Source organism: Papio anubis, chromosome 11 (genome assembly GCF_008728515.1).
Source record: "Papio anubis isolate 15944 chromosome 11, Panubis1.0, whole genome shotgun sequence".
NCBI classification, from domain to species: domain Eukaryota; kingdom Metazoa; phylum Chordata; class Mammalia; order Primates; family Cercopithecidae; genus Papio; species Papio anubis.
The window spans coordinates 50,292,820-50,312,929 of NC_044986.1; the positions used below are offsets into that span (position 1 = coordinate 50,292,820).

General features: G+C 35.4%; 1 protein-coding gene across 7 annotated transcripts in view; it reads right to left on the reverse strand.

The window, feature by feature from the left end:
* PCDH15 (protocadherin related 15) overlaps positions 1-20,110 on the reverse strand; it is a 914,927-nt gene that overhangs the window by 344,379 nt on the left and 550,438 nt on the right. For all 7 annotated transcript variants that reach the window (XM_031652624.1, XM_031652623.1, XM_031652622.1 and 4 more), the window contains one exon: positions 10,855-11,048. In XM_031652624.1, the coding sequence (XP_031508484.1) occupies positions 10,855-11,048 (194 nt within the window). The remainder of the gene's footprint in view (positions 1-10,854; positions 11,049-20,110) is intronic.

The window sequence follows — 20,110 nt, forward strand, 5'->3', positions numbered from 1 at the left end:
ATGTTCGTTTGTGGGTTGATCAAGCCCAACCAATAGAAAGAAGAAGCACCCCAACTGTTTCAGTTTGGACACTCTTAGGGCTCGTTTGTTGTTTCAGCTGTTGGATTGTGTTGGTGATTGTGCGTGTTTGATATAGTCAGAGGAAACTAGAATTCAGTAAACTAACTTTCTTAAACACGGTTTGACTCCAGTATTCTTTGGAATCTGGAGTTTGCTATTGAATGGGAAAGAGTGACAGAGTTCCATGTATCCAGGCTTTTGCACTATTGCTCTAACCACAGTTGGGCCTGGTCAGTATGTGATGTTCTCTTGTGTCTCTTGTGGTGCTGATTGGTCCCAGTGTTCTTTGGAGTCTGGGGAGGTTTAGCCTTTAAAAATCAAACTGCCATGAAAACTGATCTACCCAAAATTTTGATTCACAGCCTTCACTGGATTATCTATTGGGGTAAAGAAAGTGTGGCTATGTAAACCAGTGAGTTTGTATTGCTATATCACGGCTAGAGTTCTGAGGTAAAATGGATTGGATTTTTATGTGTGTTTATATGTATCTTAATGTGTTTATGTTCATATATTATGGGTCTTTTTTTTTTCTTTTTTGTCTACGAATTTGGTTTATAAATAAAAGAGTACACATAAAATAAGTAAGCCCAAAGTATTTTTCAAGTTCAAATGACTTAAGTAAACCACAATAAACAAGCTGACCTTAAAATTTTTGATAAAATAAAAAAAGAAATGTCTTTAGAATTGTCAGCATACATTTTTGTCTGGGTTTTATATATGACTCTGCTATATATAATTGAGGTGTCATGGTTTGGCATAGAAGGTTATAAAACTATAAACCCAGCCAAAATAAAATGATCTTGGTTTGTGTACCTTCTTTGACAAATGAGACTAATTGCATGTTCTTAGCTGATTCTTGTGAGTTACTGGCAAAAAATACCTATATATTTAATTTTAAGATTTAGTTGAGGACTTGACATTCACCAGCTATCAAAAAAAAAAAAAAAAAAAAGCAAAAGGAAAAAAAAAAAAAAAAAACAGCTAACTTTAAATGATGGTGTCTAAATATTTCAGTTTTCAGAGTAATCTAGATAAACTATTAAAATGAAAAAATCAAGTACTTGTAAATTGAATAAATGTTGTAGGTAAACTTTTTGTGCAATTCAAAAATTTTAAATTGTTTTTGATGCTCATTGGGTGTCTGGGTCATTTCTAATTAAGAAAAAGTTATGGGGAAACATATTTCTAAAAACTGTGGAATGGATCTCATCTGTAAAATGCTAATATCTGATAGCCCAGAAATTCTTGCTTCTCAGGTGTTCACTAAAACTTTGTTCTCTAAAATTTAAGGCTACTAAGGATAAGAATTCTAAAGAAGATGTGTTTTTATTGAGAACAAATCATTTTGTCTAGTTCAGAAGTTATCTAAATGTTAATTCAAATTATGGGCTTGAAATGGTTACTTATGAAACAAGGTAGAAGAAAACCAGTAAGTAGAAGAAAAAGAGATGTGAAAAAAGTTACAGATATGAAAATACATTTTTGGTAAGGAAGTTGATAATGAAAAAAAAAATTTATAACAAAAGCTTTTGTCTGATGAATGTTTGTCCTAAATTAAAATAACTGGTTATTAAAAATAGAAAAGAAAGAAAATTTAGGACAAAACAGAAAGTCCAGGCATATCATGGATGGTCTGTGTAAGTCACATGCCATTTTTCTTCTTTCTCTGTGTGTCTACCTTCATGCCCATACAAAGAAAATACAAAGTTGTAAAAGTTTAGATAATAAAATATCCTTTGAAACTTGATAAAAATTGGAATACTTTGGCTAATTAACATTGTTCATAGTTAAAGCTCATATCTTAATGAAAGTAAAATATAAATTATTGTAAAGAAATACATTAGCAGTTTGGCAATTTTTAAAATATAGTTAAGTCCAAAGCTGAATGTAACATGGAGCCAAATTTCATAGTATATTTGCTATTCTGCATCACGTTCCTGAAGTGAATTTCTTAATTACAGAAAATATATAATGGTACTGCTGGACTTAAAGCCAGTAAATGTCAGAAAACTGAATCAGGAATAAAATATTCATCAGGTGAATTTTTTTTGGCTCTGGGTAACACTGTAACCCGAAGTAAATTAAGTAGAAGAAAAATTGAGGGTTGGAATACTGTTTATTTTTGCTTCTTTTTTTTTTTTTTTCATGAGACAGAATCTTGCTCTGTTGCCAGGCTGAAGTGCAGTGGCACAATCTCGGCTAACTGCAAACGCTGCCTCCTGGGTTCAAGTGATTCCCCTGCCTCAGCCTCAGTCCTCAGCTGGGACTACAGGTGCTGCCACCACACCTGGCTAATTTTTTGTATTTTAGTAGAGATGGGGTTTCACCATGTTGGCCATGATGGTCTCAATCTCCTGATCTCGTGATCCCCTCTTCTCCGCCTCCCCAGGTGTTGGGATTACAGGAGTGAGCCACTGTGCCCGGCCTATTTTTGCTTCTAATTTTCATTTATTTGCTGTTTGTTCTACTTATACATACAAATATATACACATATATACACATATACACATATTTATATTTATACATATACACATATGTATACATATACATATATATATTTGTATACATATACATATATATAAAACTATTGATGGTTTTTAGTTTCTAATGGAAAGCTTTTATTTGGTTCTATGAACGGTCATTTTGTTTTCTATGTATCCCCAACAATTTATCATTTGCTCTATTTATTGAAAGTTTCTAAACTACCTTTGTCAAGCTTCAAAACATTGATGAAGGACAGCAGCCATTTAAATCTGACTGTTTTTTCTTACCTCTGATTATATTGCTAGCTATGATAAATTTAAGGTTCCTGGCAAAAATCACATAAAAGACTTATTTTTATAAGTTCTAAACAAAAATAGTACATTACATATTTTGTCATTTGGAAAAGTAGATGAGAATAGAAGTGTTTAAATGATGTTTATTTCCAAGGTAATTCAATTCAATCAATAATTTGAGTTACTTCAGATCCTTTCCTTTAATGAAGAAAAACTGTGATATGGGTTCAAAGTTTTAATGTTCAGGAAAGACATTTCTTTAAGGAAATTTTTAATTGATTGGAATTTCTCTCAAACTACTTTAGTTTTGTTTATCATTATTAACATTAAGTGACACTCAACTGAATTAAGCAGTAATTACTTTAAAAAGTATGATACTTTGTTGCAAGTTTTGATCCAAATCCATTTATCTCTGATGGGCATTTATGTGGTACTTGAAAACAAAATATGTACTAGTGTTGCACTGGTTTGAAGACTTAAGTGGTGAAAGTTACTTAATTAGTTGTAAGTACTGTATCCAGAAGTGAATCTTAGAAATGTGTAATGATGGTCTTTCAAATAGCTAAAGAGAAATTATTGTGTGGTTTTCACTTTGTCCTTGCTTTGTTGTGTAGTATTTAAGTGAAATGACATTTCTTATCTTTATTCTGAATTTCCAAAACTGATATTTGCATTTACCATTTTTCAATAATGGAAAAAAAACAACAACATTAGTTGCCTTACTTTGAAAAGTTTGGCAAAGGACATATCAAAACTTTGATGCTTTTGGTCACAGTTCTGTCCCTGAAATGCTAACAATTAGAAATATGGAATGAATAACCTAACTGCTTTAACACAGTGGTTAGAAGTGCTGTAAGTAGTATCTGTTAAACTCCAAACCACTGTGCTTTAATTTGTGACATATTAGAATAATAGGCTTTCTGTAGTATAAATATCCTATTAACTAATCCTTGTGCTGTTAACTTACAGGTCTTTGAATCCTGGGTCTGAAGAAAGCACTGACTTCTGTTAAATGTTGAGCACTGATACTAGTCAAAGTCTCATCTTCAGACACAGAAGAAGGTGACAATCAAAATGAACTGCTTTCACGAGACACAGGGCCAGAAATTAAAACTATTCAATCCCTGTAGACCCAGGAACTATGGTGGAAGCTGTGGGTGTGTGAGATGGTAAGGGGCAATATTGAAGGATAAACTTAGTTCAGAGTTTCTGTAAATTAAACATTAATATCAAAAGCACAATCACGCAAGGCCAGTGTCTGGGCCTATATGTCAGAATAACAGGGTTTTCTTGGAGCGTTGATCTGCTCTTTAATGGATAATCATAAAAGGCTATAAGAAGTTTGTGAAAATCTTATAGTCAAACTGATTAAAATTAGATAGATTTGTATATAAGATTTTATTAAAATTAGATTTAACATTAATAATATACCATACAAAGATAAAATTTGGTTTTCTCATTTGAATAAAATTTTCATGTAAGATATTTTTGTTCACTTCTTGAGGAAACTGCAGGGAAAAAAATGGAGAGGTGAGAGACAGAATTAGTTGGCCTCATGCTGTCTTAAGTTTTAGGTCTTATTGCTTAAGAAACAGTCACCTCTCTATCAAAAGGTAAATGTTTTTGTTTTATTATTTTGGCTAAATAAAGAAATATTTTATAGTGACCTGTGATCATATTTTGTGTTATCAGGTGTCTTAAACCTTTCATATTTGACAGAATTTCCAATAGCAAAATTTCAAGTTCTAAATTCAGTCTTTTTGACCTCATACTAACCTTTCTGGGTATTAGTTTCCCTGAAGTTCAAGAGAGACATATAAGGCTTATTAGGCTTAGTTGTTACGTTAGAATTATGAAGGAGACATTGTCAAATCTGAGGTGATGTTAAGCTTCCTTTGTTTAATATTTACAGGGATGGGTTATTAATTGAGGATTTTATGAGATTCCTAAAATTCTGATATGTCAATATGTGTTGTCAGTAATAATTATGATTATTATGTTAAATTGTTGTATGCCACAGAAATAACCAAATTTCTTTATCTACTGTGTCTTTATGGCTGTCTTAAGGCTTTTGTCATCTACAATTATTATTTTGCTTTGATCCTTCTCAAAAAGTGACTTATAATCAGCTATAGTCCAGGGCTTGCTTCTTTGGTGGAGTTTGTGAAAAGGACTTTTGAATGCAGGTTAATGATAACTTTGGAGATTGTGCCATTGCGTTAGAGAGGAAAATTCCAGGGTACTAATTTAAAGGCTGATGTGTTCATAAAGATTGTTAACCCAATATGAAGCAGGGCAAGAACTGATTGCATGGACTAAACTAATGAAGGACTGAAATAATTTTTGTGGCTTTTATCTTTGAAATATTGCTGATTTTTTTTGTTTTGTTCTTCAGAGTCTGGATAACTTTTTAGAGCTATTTATAACCTATAAAGTTATGCTTTGAGTTTAATAAGTAGAGAATACTTTTGTAAACAGAATTTGAGGCATATTTTTTCTCTGCCTAATTTCTCCAGAATAATATTCTTAATTGATGGTGATGTGTTTGTTTGCATACATTTAATAACAACATGTTTTCTTGTACAATGGGGACACAATTGGAGGAAGTGGTTATTTTCTCAGGGCTTTGACTGAAATGGCCTTGTGAAAGGTTCCAAGCAAGCCAATGTAGGACCTATATAAAAAATGATTCTTGTTGCACTTTGGGTGGTTAGTCAGGCTAAGCATATGGGCCTGAAGCTTATTTTGAAAGTAGATTTGTCCTGCTATGACTTGCCTTTGTTGGAAGTTGGGGGCTGAGGAGAGAAATACTGTGTTTCAGAAGAAAATGACACTATTAGATTAGCCTTTGATTTCTGGGTGACCATGAAATCACCTATAGTATAATGCTGCCCATGATGGCCCTCCTCAGCATTAAGCAGCCAGAAAGATTGACAACCAAATTCCCCATGATTGAGGAACTGATAATTAGAAAGGGGGGACTGAAACCAAACCAATAGTCCCATAGATCACTTTTTTTGATAAACATAGAAATTCATCCTTCTGGTCTTAGAGCTTGAAACTTACATGTTTTATGTGAGTTCCTTCCTCAGGAAACCACTTGCAGCCTCTCAAAAAAGTATTAAAGAAATGAAACACACCAGATCACCATATCCAGACAATGAGATGCTAGACCCCTCATTCATCGTGACTGCTTTCTTGCCCCTCCCTAGTTCCTAGTTCCTACTTTTTTACACATTGTTACATTTTTTCCCTGCTATATATACCCAAAATTTTAGTTGGTCGGTAAAATGGATTTCAGACTGATCTCCCATCGCCTCAGCTGCAGCACCCAATTAAAGCCTTCTTCCTTGGCAATAATTGATCTGTCAGTGATTGGCTCTCTGTGTGGTGAGCAGCAGGACCTAGACTGAAAACTTGGTGTTTTGGTAACACTCTTATAATTGAAAAAGATCCTTAAAACAATCTAATTTGATTCTTATTTTACAAAGGAGAATTTTAAAATGGAAAAATTTAGCTCACTGAATCAAGATTATAAAATTAATTAATGATGGCAGATAAATACAAGGCTTCTGAATTCAAAATCTGCTTTCCATTTCTCCCTACATCCTAGAAGAACAAATGTTTAAAATAAATTGGAGAATTTTTACTTATCTATGTGTGAATATAAAACACTTTTTTTTTTTTGTAATAAAGGGTGTTACCTTACAGGAAGTCATAAATAATTTCAAGTCTGAGGTTCAGACTATGAAATCACAATTTTAAATTATTAATACCATGAATAAAACTTCATCTACAACACTTGTTGTAAGAATAACATAAAATATGAATAAAGAAGAGCTTTGGAAAAATAGACTTAAGATACTTTAAGTTTGGAAATGATATAATTAAAATAATTAAAAAGACAACTTTTTGATATGACAATAGTAATTAGTAGTAATGAGATAATGTTCCTGGCTTATAGATGATTGTATTATCTTATTATTTTCTATTAAATATGTCAATATGTGCTACGAGGAGTCTATTTGTAATTCTGCATTTCTAGCTTGTTTCTAAGATGAAGGTTACAGATATTTATATTGCTTTTTCTGGTAGATATCAGACAGAAAAATTACTGCTTTTGTTTTCCTTTGTCTTCCACCAATATTGTGCTAGAAAAGCTATATTTACAGTTCAATGTTCATAGTTTCTATTCTCTTATTTTGGAAGTACATATAGAAATCTACAGGAGCAAAAACTTCAGACTGAAAACTAACATCGGAGGAAGGAAAAAACTTTTCAGAAGAAGTTACAGGGGCAGAGATTTCAGATCCAAGATGTATTTACATATAAATACCACAGAACATTAACAGACAGAAGAAAACTCACATGTCAATTTACAGAGCATTGAAGAAAAGAAATGTATGTTTTGTGGAACTAAAGAGAAGGATATAAGCGAAGCGGTAGTAAGAGTTAAGGCTACAGAGGTGGGATTCATGGGCTACACCTGTTGATAGAAACTTCATCTTGACAATGAGGCTCAGTTGGTAGAGTTTAAGTTTAAGTCTGGTCAGCGTGACTGCAAGATGGGAGATGCCTTAAACCTCTTATTGGATATAAAGTCAATGTGAAGTTTGATAGGAGTACTGTTGAAGTGAATGTCAGGCAGGTAGGAAATAAACTCTTCCAAGTGTGACTTTCCAGTATGTAGATGGCAATAGGATATGAGGTTAGAAAGAAGAAAAGTTATTGGGAAGAGACCTATCATCTGTCGATGACAGCAAGGAGGGGTAATGGGCATTATAATTATTTTTTGACATGAGCTTCAAAGGAAAACAAACTATTAAGGAGGAGGAAATCTAGTTTAAAAATATAAATGAAGATCTAATACTCCGCCAACCATATCTCTGTGTTTAATGATGATCACACACCCTGCAAAGTTTAGTTACAGTCCTTCTGTCAAGCTTGCTGGACCTGGTGTAATATTGAGTTATCTGATTCTTGAGATTTCCTTTTTTGTTGTTGTTGTTGTTGTTTTGTTTGTTTGTTTGTTTGTTTGTTTTTGGAGACGGAGTCTCGCTCTGTCGCCCAGGCTGGAGTGCAGTGGCGCGATCTCAACTCACTGCAAGCTCCGCCTCCTGGGTTTACGCCATTCTCCTGCCTTAGCCTCCCGAGTAGCTGGGACTACAGGCGCCCGCCACCTCGCCTGGCTAGTTTTTTGTATTTTTTAGTAGAGACGGGGTTTCACCGTGTTAGCCAGGATGGTCTCGATCTTCTGACCTCGTGATCCGCCCGTCTCGGCCTCCCAAAGTGCTGGGATTACAGGCTTGAGCCACCGCGCCCGGCCTGTTGTTGTTTTTTGAACTAATGTTGGTAAATTGTATCTTTTAAAAGAATCATCCATTTCTGTTTTCAAATTTTGCATACCTTTAAGCAAAGTTGTCTCCTATGAATCTTACTTTTTTCTATTTCTATGTAGTTTCCTCATTAGATTTTATTGTGTAGTTTTACTCGTTCTTTTTTTCTTGATTAGGTTAGATAGCATTTTATCCAATTAATTACATCTTTATTTTTGTTGTGTCTTTCCAGAGAACCAGATTCAGACTCATTTATTTGTTTTATACATGTTTATAATACATTCATGTTTGATATTATACTTATTAATTATTTTGGGGATTTCTTATGTTTTTATTTGTTTATTTTATGAAGTATTATGACAACTATACCTAATCTTGATAGGATTTCTCAAAAAAAAATACAGATTAATTTTATTAAATAAAATATCAGCAAGCATATAATATCAGCTTATTTCAAGAGAAAAAAACATTATGTCCTAATATAATCTATACCATGGATGCAAAATAGATCCATCTAAACCATGGATGCAAAACAGGAGCTATAGTAAGATCAGTCACTATATCATCAACTCAAGAAGAAAAGTCATTACTGTCCTCATATATGATAGCTATTTATTTTATCTGAGAAAAGCACCATTACTATTTTTAAAAGTCAATAAAATAGAAATAGATGAGTATTTTCTTAATGTATTATTAATAGTTTTTAAAACCATAGACCAAACTAATGGGGTAACACTGAGGCAGTCTCATTCAAGTCACAAACGAGATAAGCATTTTTATTGAAAGTATACTAGGAAATGAAAGTAAAGGAAGAAAATGGAGGCCAGGCATTGTGGCTGATGCCAGTAATCCCAGCACTTTGGGAGGCCAAAGTGGGAGGATCAGTAGAGGCCAAGAGCTTGAGATGAGCCTGGGCAACAAAGCAAAATTCTGATTCTACAAATTTGTTTTTAATTAGCTAGGACTGGTGGCCTGAACCTGTAGCCCCCACTACTAGGGAGGCTGAGGTGGGCAGATTGCATGAGCCCAGAGTTTGAGGCTTCAGTTAGCTGGGATTATGCCACTATACTCTAGCCTGAGAGACAGAGTTAGACTTTGGCTGGGGGGGAAAAAGCCTATTTGCAATTAAAACAAAAGATGTAGAAACAGATCAAGCAAGAAATGTACAGAACTTACATAAAAAGAGAAAAAGCCTGCTAAAAACACAAAAAATGCATGGACAAATGCAAAAATGCAAATGCAAAATGTTCTTGGATAGAAAGATTCAACATCAAACATATATAATATATTCCTAAGTAATTTATAAATCTCCTGTGTTCCTAATAAAAACACAGTTAACAAAAACAACAGAAACACTGAACCAGCTTATTTAAAGTCAAAGAGAAAACTTAACAGAATGAGAAGGAACATTTTGGAGGGAAAACAGCATTGAGGTAAGTTAGTAGCACCGGAGGATAGAGCATACTATGTAACCTTAATCATTAAAATTGTGTGGTAATAGCTCATAAAATATAAATAATAGAATTGAATAGAACATTTAGATCAAAATCAAAATACATAAGAAAATATATGATATAATAAATGCAACATCTCAAATTTGTGAGGAAAAGATGAACTATCCAATGTTGTTCATCTTTGGATGAATATCACAATGTATTTTGTGGGGACCAGAGATTATTTGACTGGAAAAAACTATGACTGTATTAATACCTCCTACTGTGTACTAGGATACACCTCAAATACAATAAGGATTTAAATATACAATATGAATTCACATAAACACTAGTAGAAAATTCAGAATAATTGTAATCTGGGCTTAACATACCAATATAAAAAACTGATATACTTGCACACATTCAAAATGATGCATGTTCAGTGTTAAATATTTGTCCATTGTCAGTAAAAGAGGATAAATTGAAAAATTTATCAATAATAGACTTCTTCCACAGTTTTATACTTATTAAGGAATACAAGTTTATCAATAATAGACTTCTTCCATAGTTTTATACTTATTAAGGAATATTACATAACTGTGAAAAAAATAATTTGAAGGATTTATTTAGTATTTACATGGAGAGGATCCCATGATACATTCATTGTGAATGGAAAAAAAAACTCAGCAAAATGAAGGAGTATATTAATATTTATTCATATTTTCTTGGAATGATACTGAAAATCTGGAAATAATAAATTAACAAAAGGGATTTCTCAGGTGGGAGACTAGAAAGATGTAATTGTAATAGCAGGAAATCTTTTAGCTCACTCTGTGTGTGTGTGTGTGCGCGTGTGTGTGTGTGTGTGTGCGTGTCTCTGTGTGTATATACATATTTAAATATATATATTATTTTATATAATTATCCATACACTCAGAAGTTACTTTGAAACCCTGAAACATTACATGCCACGGACACATATGTTAATTTCTTTGAAGACAAGAGCCTTTCTCTGTCTGCAGCCTTACTTTTCCATAATACATTTGAAATATGCCTCTGATATTGTCCTTTTCCCACAATTTAACCAAATCAGTCTATGCATGCTGTTCCTGAGACTCTGGTCTCTCTGCTTTTCTGATCTAATTTAGATGTTTATAGGATAAAAGACTACTTGCCGCGGTTCTTACATTTAATTACAGGGTTAAATGGGCCCGATGAAAAGACTGCATTGGTTCTAATGTAAATTACCTTCTCTCTGCAGGAAGAGCATTATCCGCTGCTTGGACGGTGAGTGCATAAGTCCGTCCGACTATCATTTCCACCCCCGGAGCGATGGTGATAAGCCCTGTTGTTTTATTGATGATGAAGTCTCCCTGAGCCCCAACAAGGATTTCATATGTGATCTCCCCATTTGACCCTTCGTCTGCGTCAACTGCAGTGAGCTGGAATTGAAAATCACAACATAAATCCACTTAGGACACAACTTTTCACCACCATGTCATTTATTCCCCCAACAAAAGGAGCTGGCTTTCAAATAAAAAAAACAGAGGAAAGTTTGCTTGATATATATACTCTTGGGTGTTGTGTTTTGTTTTGTTTTGTTTTAAACTGAGGCTACTGTGTCCTGTTACAATACTGAAGCAATCACAAGAATAAGAGTGATTTTTTTTTTTTTTTTCTGTTAGAGTGATAAGAAATAAACTTTGGATCTTGAAGGTTTATCTTTATTTTAATTTAACAAAGGGAAAAAGAGGAAAGCCCTAACAGAAAATCAAATATCCCTATAGGAAATTTATTTTTTTTCCTTCTTACCTTGTGTTCTTGACACATAAACTCATATTAAAACAGACTGAACCTGGAAAAATGAAATAGGCATAGTCTGCTTTTCTTTCTCCCAACCTTCCTTTTACTCTCATTTTTCCTTCCATAGCTTTCTCCTCCTCATAGAGTCTCTTCCCAGAGACTCTCGTCTTTGTGTCCTTTTTGTTTGCAATTGCTCTAGGAAAGATTCTTAACTTGCACCCCCTGATTTATAAAGGACTGATAAGTCATAGAGTATTAACGTGTCAACAATCAAACAAATGCATCTCCCATTATAAGAATATCAAGGGTAACATAGCCCAAGAAATGTTTCTTTGAGTAAAGGAAGTCTATTTGGAGCCCTTGAAATTAAGCATGTAGACATCTGTATAACTAATTTACATATATCTATAATCATTTTGATGCAACTGATACCTAAAAGACTTTATTTGGGTTATTATATATGAAAAGATAACAATGATTAACTTCATCAAGCAACATTAAAGTACCAGTGATTTATTATATTAAAGGTGGCTCCTTGACTTGCTGATAAATATAAATTAAAGGAGAAAAAGGATATAAAGGGATTATAGTGGGAAATCTTATAGTAAGTATTTTACATACATCAACAGTATTTTCTGTATTTATCATACAAAACGTGAAGAATGAAAGAAAGGTGGTCTCAATTTACACGAGTGAATATAATTAAAAGTTTTCTGTGGAATAAAGAAAACACACGTAATTGTAGTAAATTAACATGTAGAAATGTTTTATTTATTTATATTTATATTTTCAGTACATTACTTCTAAAAGTAGTAGTTTTTATAGTTTGCAGACTCCTTTGAAAATATGGTGAAGATGCTGACGTACCTTCCTTGATCAAATGTAAACATGCACATTTACCTTGAAACTGGAATTCAATTTCAGGAACACCATGTTAATTAATTTCCCATTCAAAAGTTCATGCTTAATATCCTCAATAAATGTAAACAAAGTACTTTATACACTGCACTATGCTGAAGGGGTTATATTATGCATATTCCATTTTTTATTATGTGTCACGCTTAGAGTGACAATGTCCACATAAATAGCAGCAAAACATAATTGAGAATGAAAAAGGAAATGGCATTAATGCAACTAAGTCCTGAGGCTGGGTACTTGGGGGTGGACAGATGTGGTTGCCAGAAGGAAAGGCATTTTATGATATGATTCTGGGACTTGTATAAGCCTGACAGACATACTCCTAAAGGCAAAGGAGAAACATTTGCAGAAAGAGTCAAAATGAATGGCATATATTTATAGAGAGCTATTCAAGCCAGACAAACTAATTCTCTTTTGTGTATAGATAAAATTAGAAAATTAGAGGATGGGGATAACAGAGGAGATATCAATTTTGATTATACTTAAATCAGTTAAAATGTCTCAGGAAATCTTAATTAAAATTTAGCTCAAATTGGATTCAATATTAACATTCTTCCTGGGACTTAAATTGGCTAAAGGAATGTAATGATAAATGGCAATGCATCAAGTTAAGAAAAGGTGTTAAGGAGTGTGCTTCAGGGATGTCAGCATTATAGCTGGACTTATTTAACATTTGCATAAATGATGTTGGAAAGGAGGATAAGCTGGATGATAATTACATTCAGGAAAGTACCCACCTGGGAGATGCTAGAAATACCAAGTAGTACTACAAAATACAGGAGACAGAAACAGCCCCTACGTTGCAGAGCTAGTCAATCACAGTTGAGCTAAGGTGTTCAAGGAACACAACTAGCTCTGCAGAAATTATTAGGAGGTAGAAAGTTTAACAAGTAGACAAAACAAGGATTCTATGTTTAAGTTACCTAAATAACACTATTTTTCAGTATTTTAGTACTAAATAAAATAATGGGTTATGAGTCAACGTAATTTGCACGTATGCTAACAAAGATATTTTAAGGAAATTAATGGTAGTCCACCATCAGAAAAAATGAGCTGAGTACCGAAATCATAGTAGTGTCTTCTTTGTAAGATCCTGAAAACTCAAGACCTTTTGAAGCATTTTACATACATCAACAGTATTTTCTGTATTTATCATACAAAATGATACATCATACAAAATGGAGTATATCATACAAAATGTTGAAACCTCAACATTGGCAGGAGAATCGCTTGAACTTGAGAGGTGGAGGCTGCAGTGAGCTGAGATCGTGCCAGTGCACTCCAGACTGGCGACAGAGTGAGACTCTTAAAAAAAAAAAATCCAAAACCTCAACGATATTACACAGTAGATGTCCCCTTCTGAAGTCTATTAGACGATGTTGAATGGAGCTGTCGATACTAATTTTGGAGCTAAGCTATGGCAGGAATTTAATTCAATTATAGTTCAATGACTCTGTGACCAGTAGATAGTGTCTATGAGATGGAAATAAATGAAGCTCATTTCTAATTTAGTGGGGAAATCTGCATCCTAAATGAAAAGGGCATTTATTTACATGGGGAAGCCAACGTTTTGCTTACAAGTTTCAGATGAAAGTAAAAACAATTCTATGACTTTAAAGTGTTTATTGAAATATTGTGATATCTAAATGGTAAGAAATTGTGAGCTTTTTTTTTTTTTATTTCTTTTCCATGATGTTTTATAGTTCTTTTCAGGAACTTTAGCCCTACCCTTTCATAATTCCTTCCTCTCAGTGTTTCAACATGAGCATATTCCAAATGTCCTCATATGTATCAGTCTGTTTTCATGCTGCTAATAAAGACATACCTGAGACAGGGCAATTTACAAAGGGAAGGTTTATTGGAATTCCACGTGGGTGAGGAAGCCTCACCATCATGGCAGAAAGTGAAAGGTCCATCTTATGTGGCGGCAGACAAGAGAAGAGAGCTTGTGCAGGGAAGCTCCCCTTTTTAAAACCATCAGATCTCGTGAGGCTTATTCACTATCACAAGAACAGCACAGGAAAGACTTGCCCCAATGGTTCAATTACCTCCCACTGGGTCCCTCCCACAATACGTGGGAATTCAAGATGAGATTTGAGTGGGAATACATTCAAACCATATCATTCCAACCCTGGCCCCTCCCAAATCTAATGTTCTCACATTTCAAAACCAATCATGCTTTCTGAACAGTCCTCCAAAGCCTTAACTCATTTCAGCATTAACTCAAAAGTCCACAGTAAAAAGTCCCTTCCACCTAAGAGCCTGTCAAATCAAAAGCAAGTTAGTTACTTCCTACATACAATGGGGATACAGGCATTGGGTAAATACAGCCTTTCCAAATGGGAGGAATTGGTCAAAACAAAGGGACTGAAGGCCCCAAGCAAGTCCGAAATCCAGGGAGGCAGTCAAATCTTAAAGCTCCAAAATGATCTCCTTTGACTTCATGTCTCACATCCAGATCATGCTGATGGAAGAGGTGGGTTTCCATTGTCATGGGCAGCTCTGTCCCTTTGGCTTTGCAGCGGACAGCCTCCCTCCCAACTGTGTTTACGGGCTGGCATTGAGTGTCTGCAGCTTTTGCAGGTGCACAGTACAAGCTGTAGGTGGATCTAGCATTCTGGGCTCTGGAGAACAGTGGCAGTCTTCTCACAGCTCCACTGGTCAGTGCCCTAGTAGGGACTCTGTGTGAGGGCTCTGACCCCGCTTTTCCCTTCTGCACTGCCCTAGCAGAGGTTCTCCAGGAGGGCCCTACCCTTCAGCAGACTTTTGCCTGGGCAACCAGGTGTTTCCATACATCCTTTGAAATCTAGGCAGAGGTTTCCAAACCTCAATTCTTGACTTCCGTGCACCTGCAGGCTCAATACCATGTGGAAGCTGCTGAGACTTGGAGCTTGCAACCTCTGAAGCCACAGCCTGAGCTCTATGTTGGACCCTTTCAGCCACAGCTGGAGTGTCTGGGACACAGGGCACCAAGTCCCTAGGCTACACACAGAACAGGGACCCTGGGCCTGCCCATGAAACCATTTTTTCCTCACAGGTTTCTGGGCCTGTGATGGGAGAGGTTGCTGTGAAGACCTCTGGCATGCCCTGGAGATATTTTCTCCATTGTCTTGGGGATTAACATGTGGCTTCTTGTTACTTATGCAAATTTTTGTAGTTGGCTTTAATTTCTCCTTAGAAAATGGGATTTTCTTTTATATTGTGTTGTCAGGCTGCAAATTTTCCAAACTTTTATGTTCTGTTTCCATTATAAAACTGAATGCACTTAACAGCACCCAAGACACATCCTGAATGTTTTGCTGCTAAGAAATTTATTTTGCCAGATACCCTAAATCATCTCTCTCAAGTTCAAGTTTCCACAAATCACTAGGGCAGGGGCAAAATGCCACCAGTGTCTTTGCTAAAACATAGTAAGATTCACCTTTGCTCCAGTTCCCAAGAAGTTCCTCATCTCCCTCTGAGACCACCTCAGGCTGGACTTTATTGTCCATACTGCTATCAGTATTTTGGACAAAGCCATTTGACAAGTCTCTAGGAAGTTCCAAATTTTCCCACATCTTCTTGCCTTTTCTGACACTCCAAACTGTTCCAACCTCTGCCTGTTACCCAGTTCTAAAATTGCTTCCATTTTCAGGTATGTTTTCAACATCACCCCACTCTACTGTATTAGTTAATTTTCACGTTGCTGATATAGACATACCCGAGACTGGGCAATTTGCAAAAGAAACAGGTATTGGAATTACAGTTCTATATGGTGGGGAGGTCTCACAATGATTGCAGAAGGTGGTAGCGGATAAGACAGGAGATCCTGTGCAGGGAAACTTCCATTTTAAAAACTATCAGATCGTGGGAGATTTATTCACTATTATAAGAACTGCAAGGGAAAATCTTGCCCCCATGATTCAATTACCTCCCACATGGTCCCTCCCACAACATGTGGGAATTCAAGATGAGATTTGGGTGGGGACACAGCCAAACCACATCACCATCAGTCACCCATGCTGCCACAAAATAATCTAAGTTTCTCCTAATATTTCCTTTTAAATTTTGGCTGCAGTTTACTACTCTCTTCAACTGCTCTTTCCTGGTTCTGAGAAAAAAAAATACAGCTTGATATAAAAGGAAAAATATAAAGAAGATTGAATTGTACATAAGCTGAACAAAAACATTCAAATTGGAGTCTCAAAAATGACACACAGAATTAAAGCCACAGTTGATATAAACCATATACAAGAATATAAATTGTAATGCAAGAGTGTAAATGTGGTATTTTATATGAATAAATATATTTTTTATTAGATGTGAATTATGGGCTCAGAGCAGTGGCTCACGCCTGTAATCTCAACACTTTGGGAGGCCGAGGCGGCCAAATCACGAGGTCAGGAGTTTGAAATCATCCTGGCTAACACGGTGAAACCCCATCTCTACTAAAAATACAAAAAAATTAGCCAGGTGTGGTGGCGGGCACCTGTAGACCCAGCTATTAGGGAGACTGAGGCAGGAGAATGGCGTGAACCCGGGAGGCGGAGCTTGCAGTGAGCAGAGATTGTGCTACTGCACTCCAGGCTGGGTGACAGAGCGAGACTCCATTTCAAAAACAAACAAAAAAGTGAATTATGGCTTAATTTATAATGCATGAATGTGTTGATCATTTGATGTTTTTGCCTCTTGGGCATCCTTGGCTCTGGCTTCCAGTAAAAGTCCCTTATTTTCCTTTGGGGAGCAATTAATTCTTTTCACAGTCCACGTTTGGATGGAGCTGACACTTAGCTCCAGTGATAGGCATCTCATGCCTGGAAATTGTTTGGCAAAAAAAAAAAAAAAAAAAAAAAGGAAAGTTATTCAAATTGGTATAGTCAAGGTGACTCCTAGAACTACTGGAAAAGAGTGTTTTTTTTTCTTCCTCTAAGACTAAACTCTTAAATTAATATCTGGTATTTCTGCTGGTTTTCTGGTCTTCATTGGATGTACCTAAGACTGAGACCCACACAGAAGAAGACATGTCAAGAAATAAACAGAAAACATCACTCATGACATGGTTTCTGTTTATGCCTGAAGCCAAATTCACCACTTTCGGATAGATAAAAAATCAACATATTTTTAAATGCTAATTTATTTTGAAATTATGTCTTTCAACCATAAGAACTGTAACTATTATATAAAATAGTTTTATTGTTAACTACTCTTCTTGGTTTGCTTTTTGATTATTTTTCTAGGATTATTGTGCTTTGAGATCTTGGTATAAGATATCATGTAATCATTAATACAATAATGTAATACATAATTATTCATTATGATAGGCAAAGATATTGCTTGAAAGTGGTAGAGTTGCCCCTGTATAGAAATAATACTGAATTACTCAGTAAGTAATAAAAATACAGATAAATTAACTAGTAAATATTTCCATCAAGAGAGGACAGACTCGATTTGAGGGAAATATTTAAATGAGCATTACTTTGTTTTTTCTTCTTCATAATTTCATGGATAGAGGATTCATTCTTACAAAGATATTAGCAACCTCAGCATATAATATTTTTTCTTTATTAAGATGATAACTTTCACCTTTTCACTTAAAGGAAGCACTTTCATAGCTTCTCTTTGATATATATGAATTGCCAGAATCACTACTCCTGTGCTTTGGGACCATTGTTATGTAAAATAAGGGTACCACCACAGGTAATCTAACAGAGATAGCTTCTAAGTGACTCATGGGCAGGGAGTATAGATGTCATGGAGATGCTGGAAAAAAGGATGATTCACGCCCCCCAGCTGGGGACAGAGTAGTACACCTCAAGATTTCATCACACTACTGAAAACGGAACACAATTTAAAACTTTGGAATTGTTGATTTCTAGAATTTTCCATTTAATGTTCTCAGAGTATAGTTGACCAAAAGTAACAGAAACCATGGAAAGCAAAACTGAGGACAAGGGGAAAATACTGTAAAAATAAAAATGAAGATATTTACCTCACAGCATATGTAAAATTAACTCAAAATGCATCACAGACCTAAAGGTGAAAGCTACACTATGAATATTCATAGAATATAGGAGAAAATCTTTGTGAATTTGGTTGGTAAAGATTTCTTAAATATAACAGTAAAAGTATAATACAATAAAAAAATAAATTAAACTTCCTCAAAATTAAAAGCCTTTTCTCTAGGCCGGGCGCGGTGGCTCACGCCTGTAATCCCAGCACCTTGGGAGGCCGAGGCGGGCGGATCACAAGGTCAGGAGATCGAGACCACGGTGTAACCCCGTCTCTACTAAAAATACAAAAGTTTAGCGGGGCGCGGTGCCGGGCGCCTGTAGTCCCAGCTACTCAGGAGGCTGGGGCAGGAGAATGGCGTGAACCCGGGAGGCGGAGCTTGCAATGAGCCGAGATCGCGCCACTGCACTCCAGCCTGGGCGACAGAGCGAGACTCCGTCTCCAAAAAAAAAAAAAAGTCTTCAATCCATCTCCATTTCTTTACACAGTTTAGGTCTTGATTATTTGTTTATTTCTTTCTCTTTTAAAACCATTGTATATTCCTCTGCTTTCAGAGACTTAACTATCAGCTCCATGAACTCCATGCTACCTTTGTAAAGCTACTTCTTCCTCCTATGAATGGACAGGTGTGAAAGCTCTTGCAAGCAAACAAAAGCCAGACCCATGGATGAAAAGCAGAATTTAATGAGCAAATCCAACTATGAAAGGCTGTCTGAGTTAAGAAAAGTAATAAATAGAAGAGAAGTTGAAATTGTGGAATATAGAATGGACAGCACGCAAACAAAGATTTCAAGATAAGATACCTTCATATTTTCCTCTGAGAGAACATTTCATAGCAACAGTATAATCTTCTTAGCAGCTCCTTTCAGATGTGGTAATGATTAATAGCCAATGCTGGAGAATTGCACAGATGTGGCACAAATCAAGGTACAAGATATACTTGAGAACTCTACTGGAATCATTTTGGGTTAATGTCTCCTTATGACATGCCAGAATATGAGATAGGATTGTATCACTTGGGCCTTTTATTGTTGGTTATACTTATCCTAATTTTACATTTGAAGCCTTGAGTTAAATTCTAACTTTGACCTTATCTGATATGCAGTGGCTGGCAGCAGCCATAGCTTATACATGTATAGCTATGCGTAAAAATGATATCACTTAAGGCATTCTTTGGTGGTTTCCTAGTATGCCAGAGTCTATTTTTCTTTTTTGCCTCACCAGATGTGGTTAAGAGTTGGATGAAATATAAATAAATGTTTATGGAATCAGAATTGTAAACAAGAAGGTGAATAGTAAGGTTACATGGTGATCCCATATCACTGATGATTTGTTCCTAGAAATTCTCAAGGGCAATTATAGGGATCCTTTTGCACACTCAGGTTGAACTTCACCTAGAAGTAGAATATGCCTAATCTACAAGCTTCTGGGAGAAACTATACTTCTGTATGCACACAATATAATTTAATAGTATCCATACCATATATAATTAGATGAAATGTATTAGTCTATTTTCACACTGCTATAAAGAACTACCTCAGACTGAGTAATTTATGAAGAAAAGAGGTTTAATTGACTCACAGTTCCACAGGCTTAACAGGAAGCATGACTGGGAGATCTCAGGAAATTTACAATTATCACAGAAGGCAAAGGATAAGGAAGTGCCTTTTTCCCATGGCAGCAGGAGAGAGAGAGAGAGCGAGAGGAGAAGTGCCATACACTTTTAAACCATCAGATCTCATAAGAAGTCACTCACTATCATGAGAACAGCATGGGAGAAATTTGCCTCCACGAT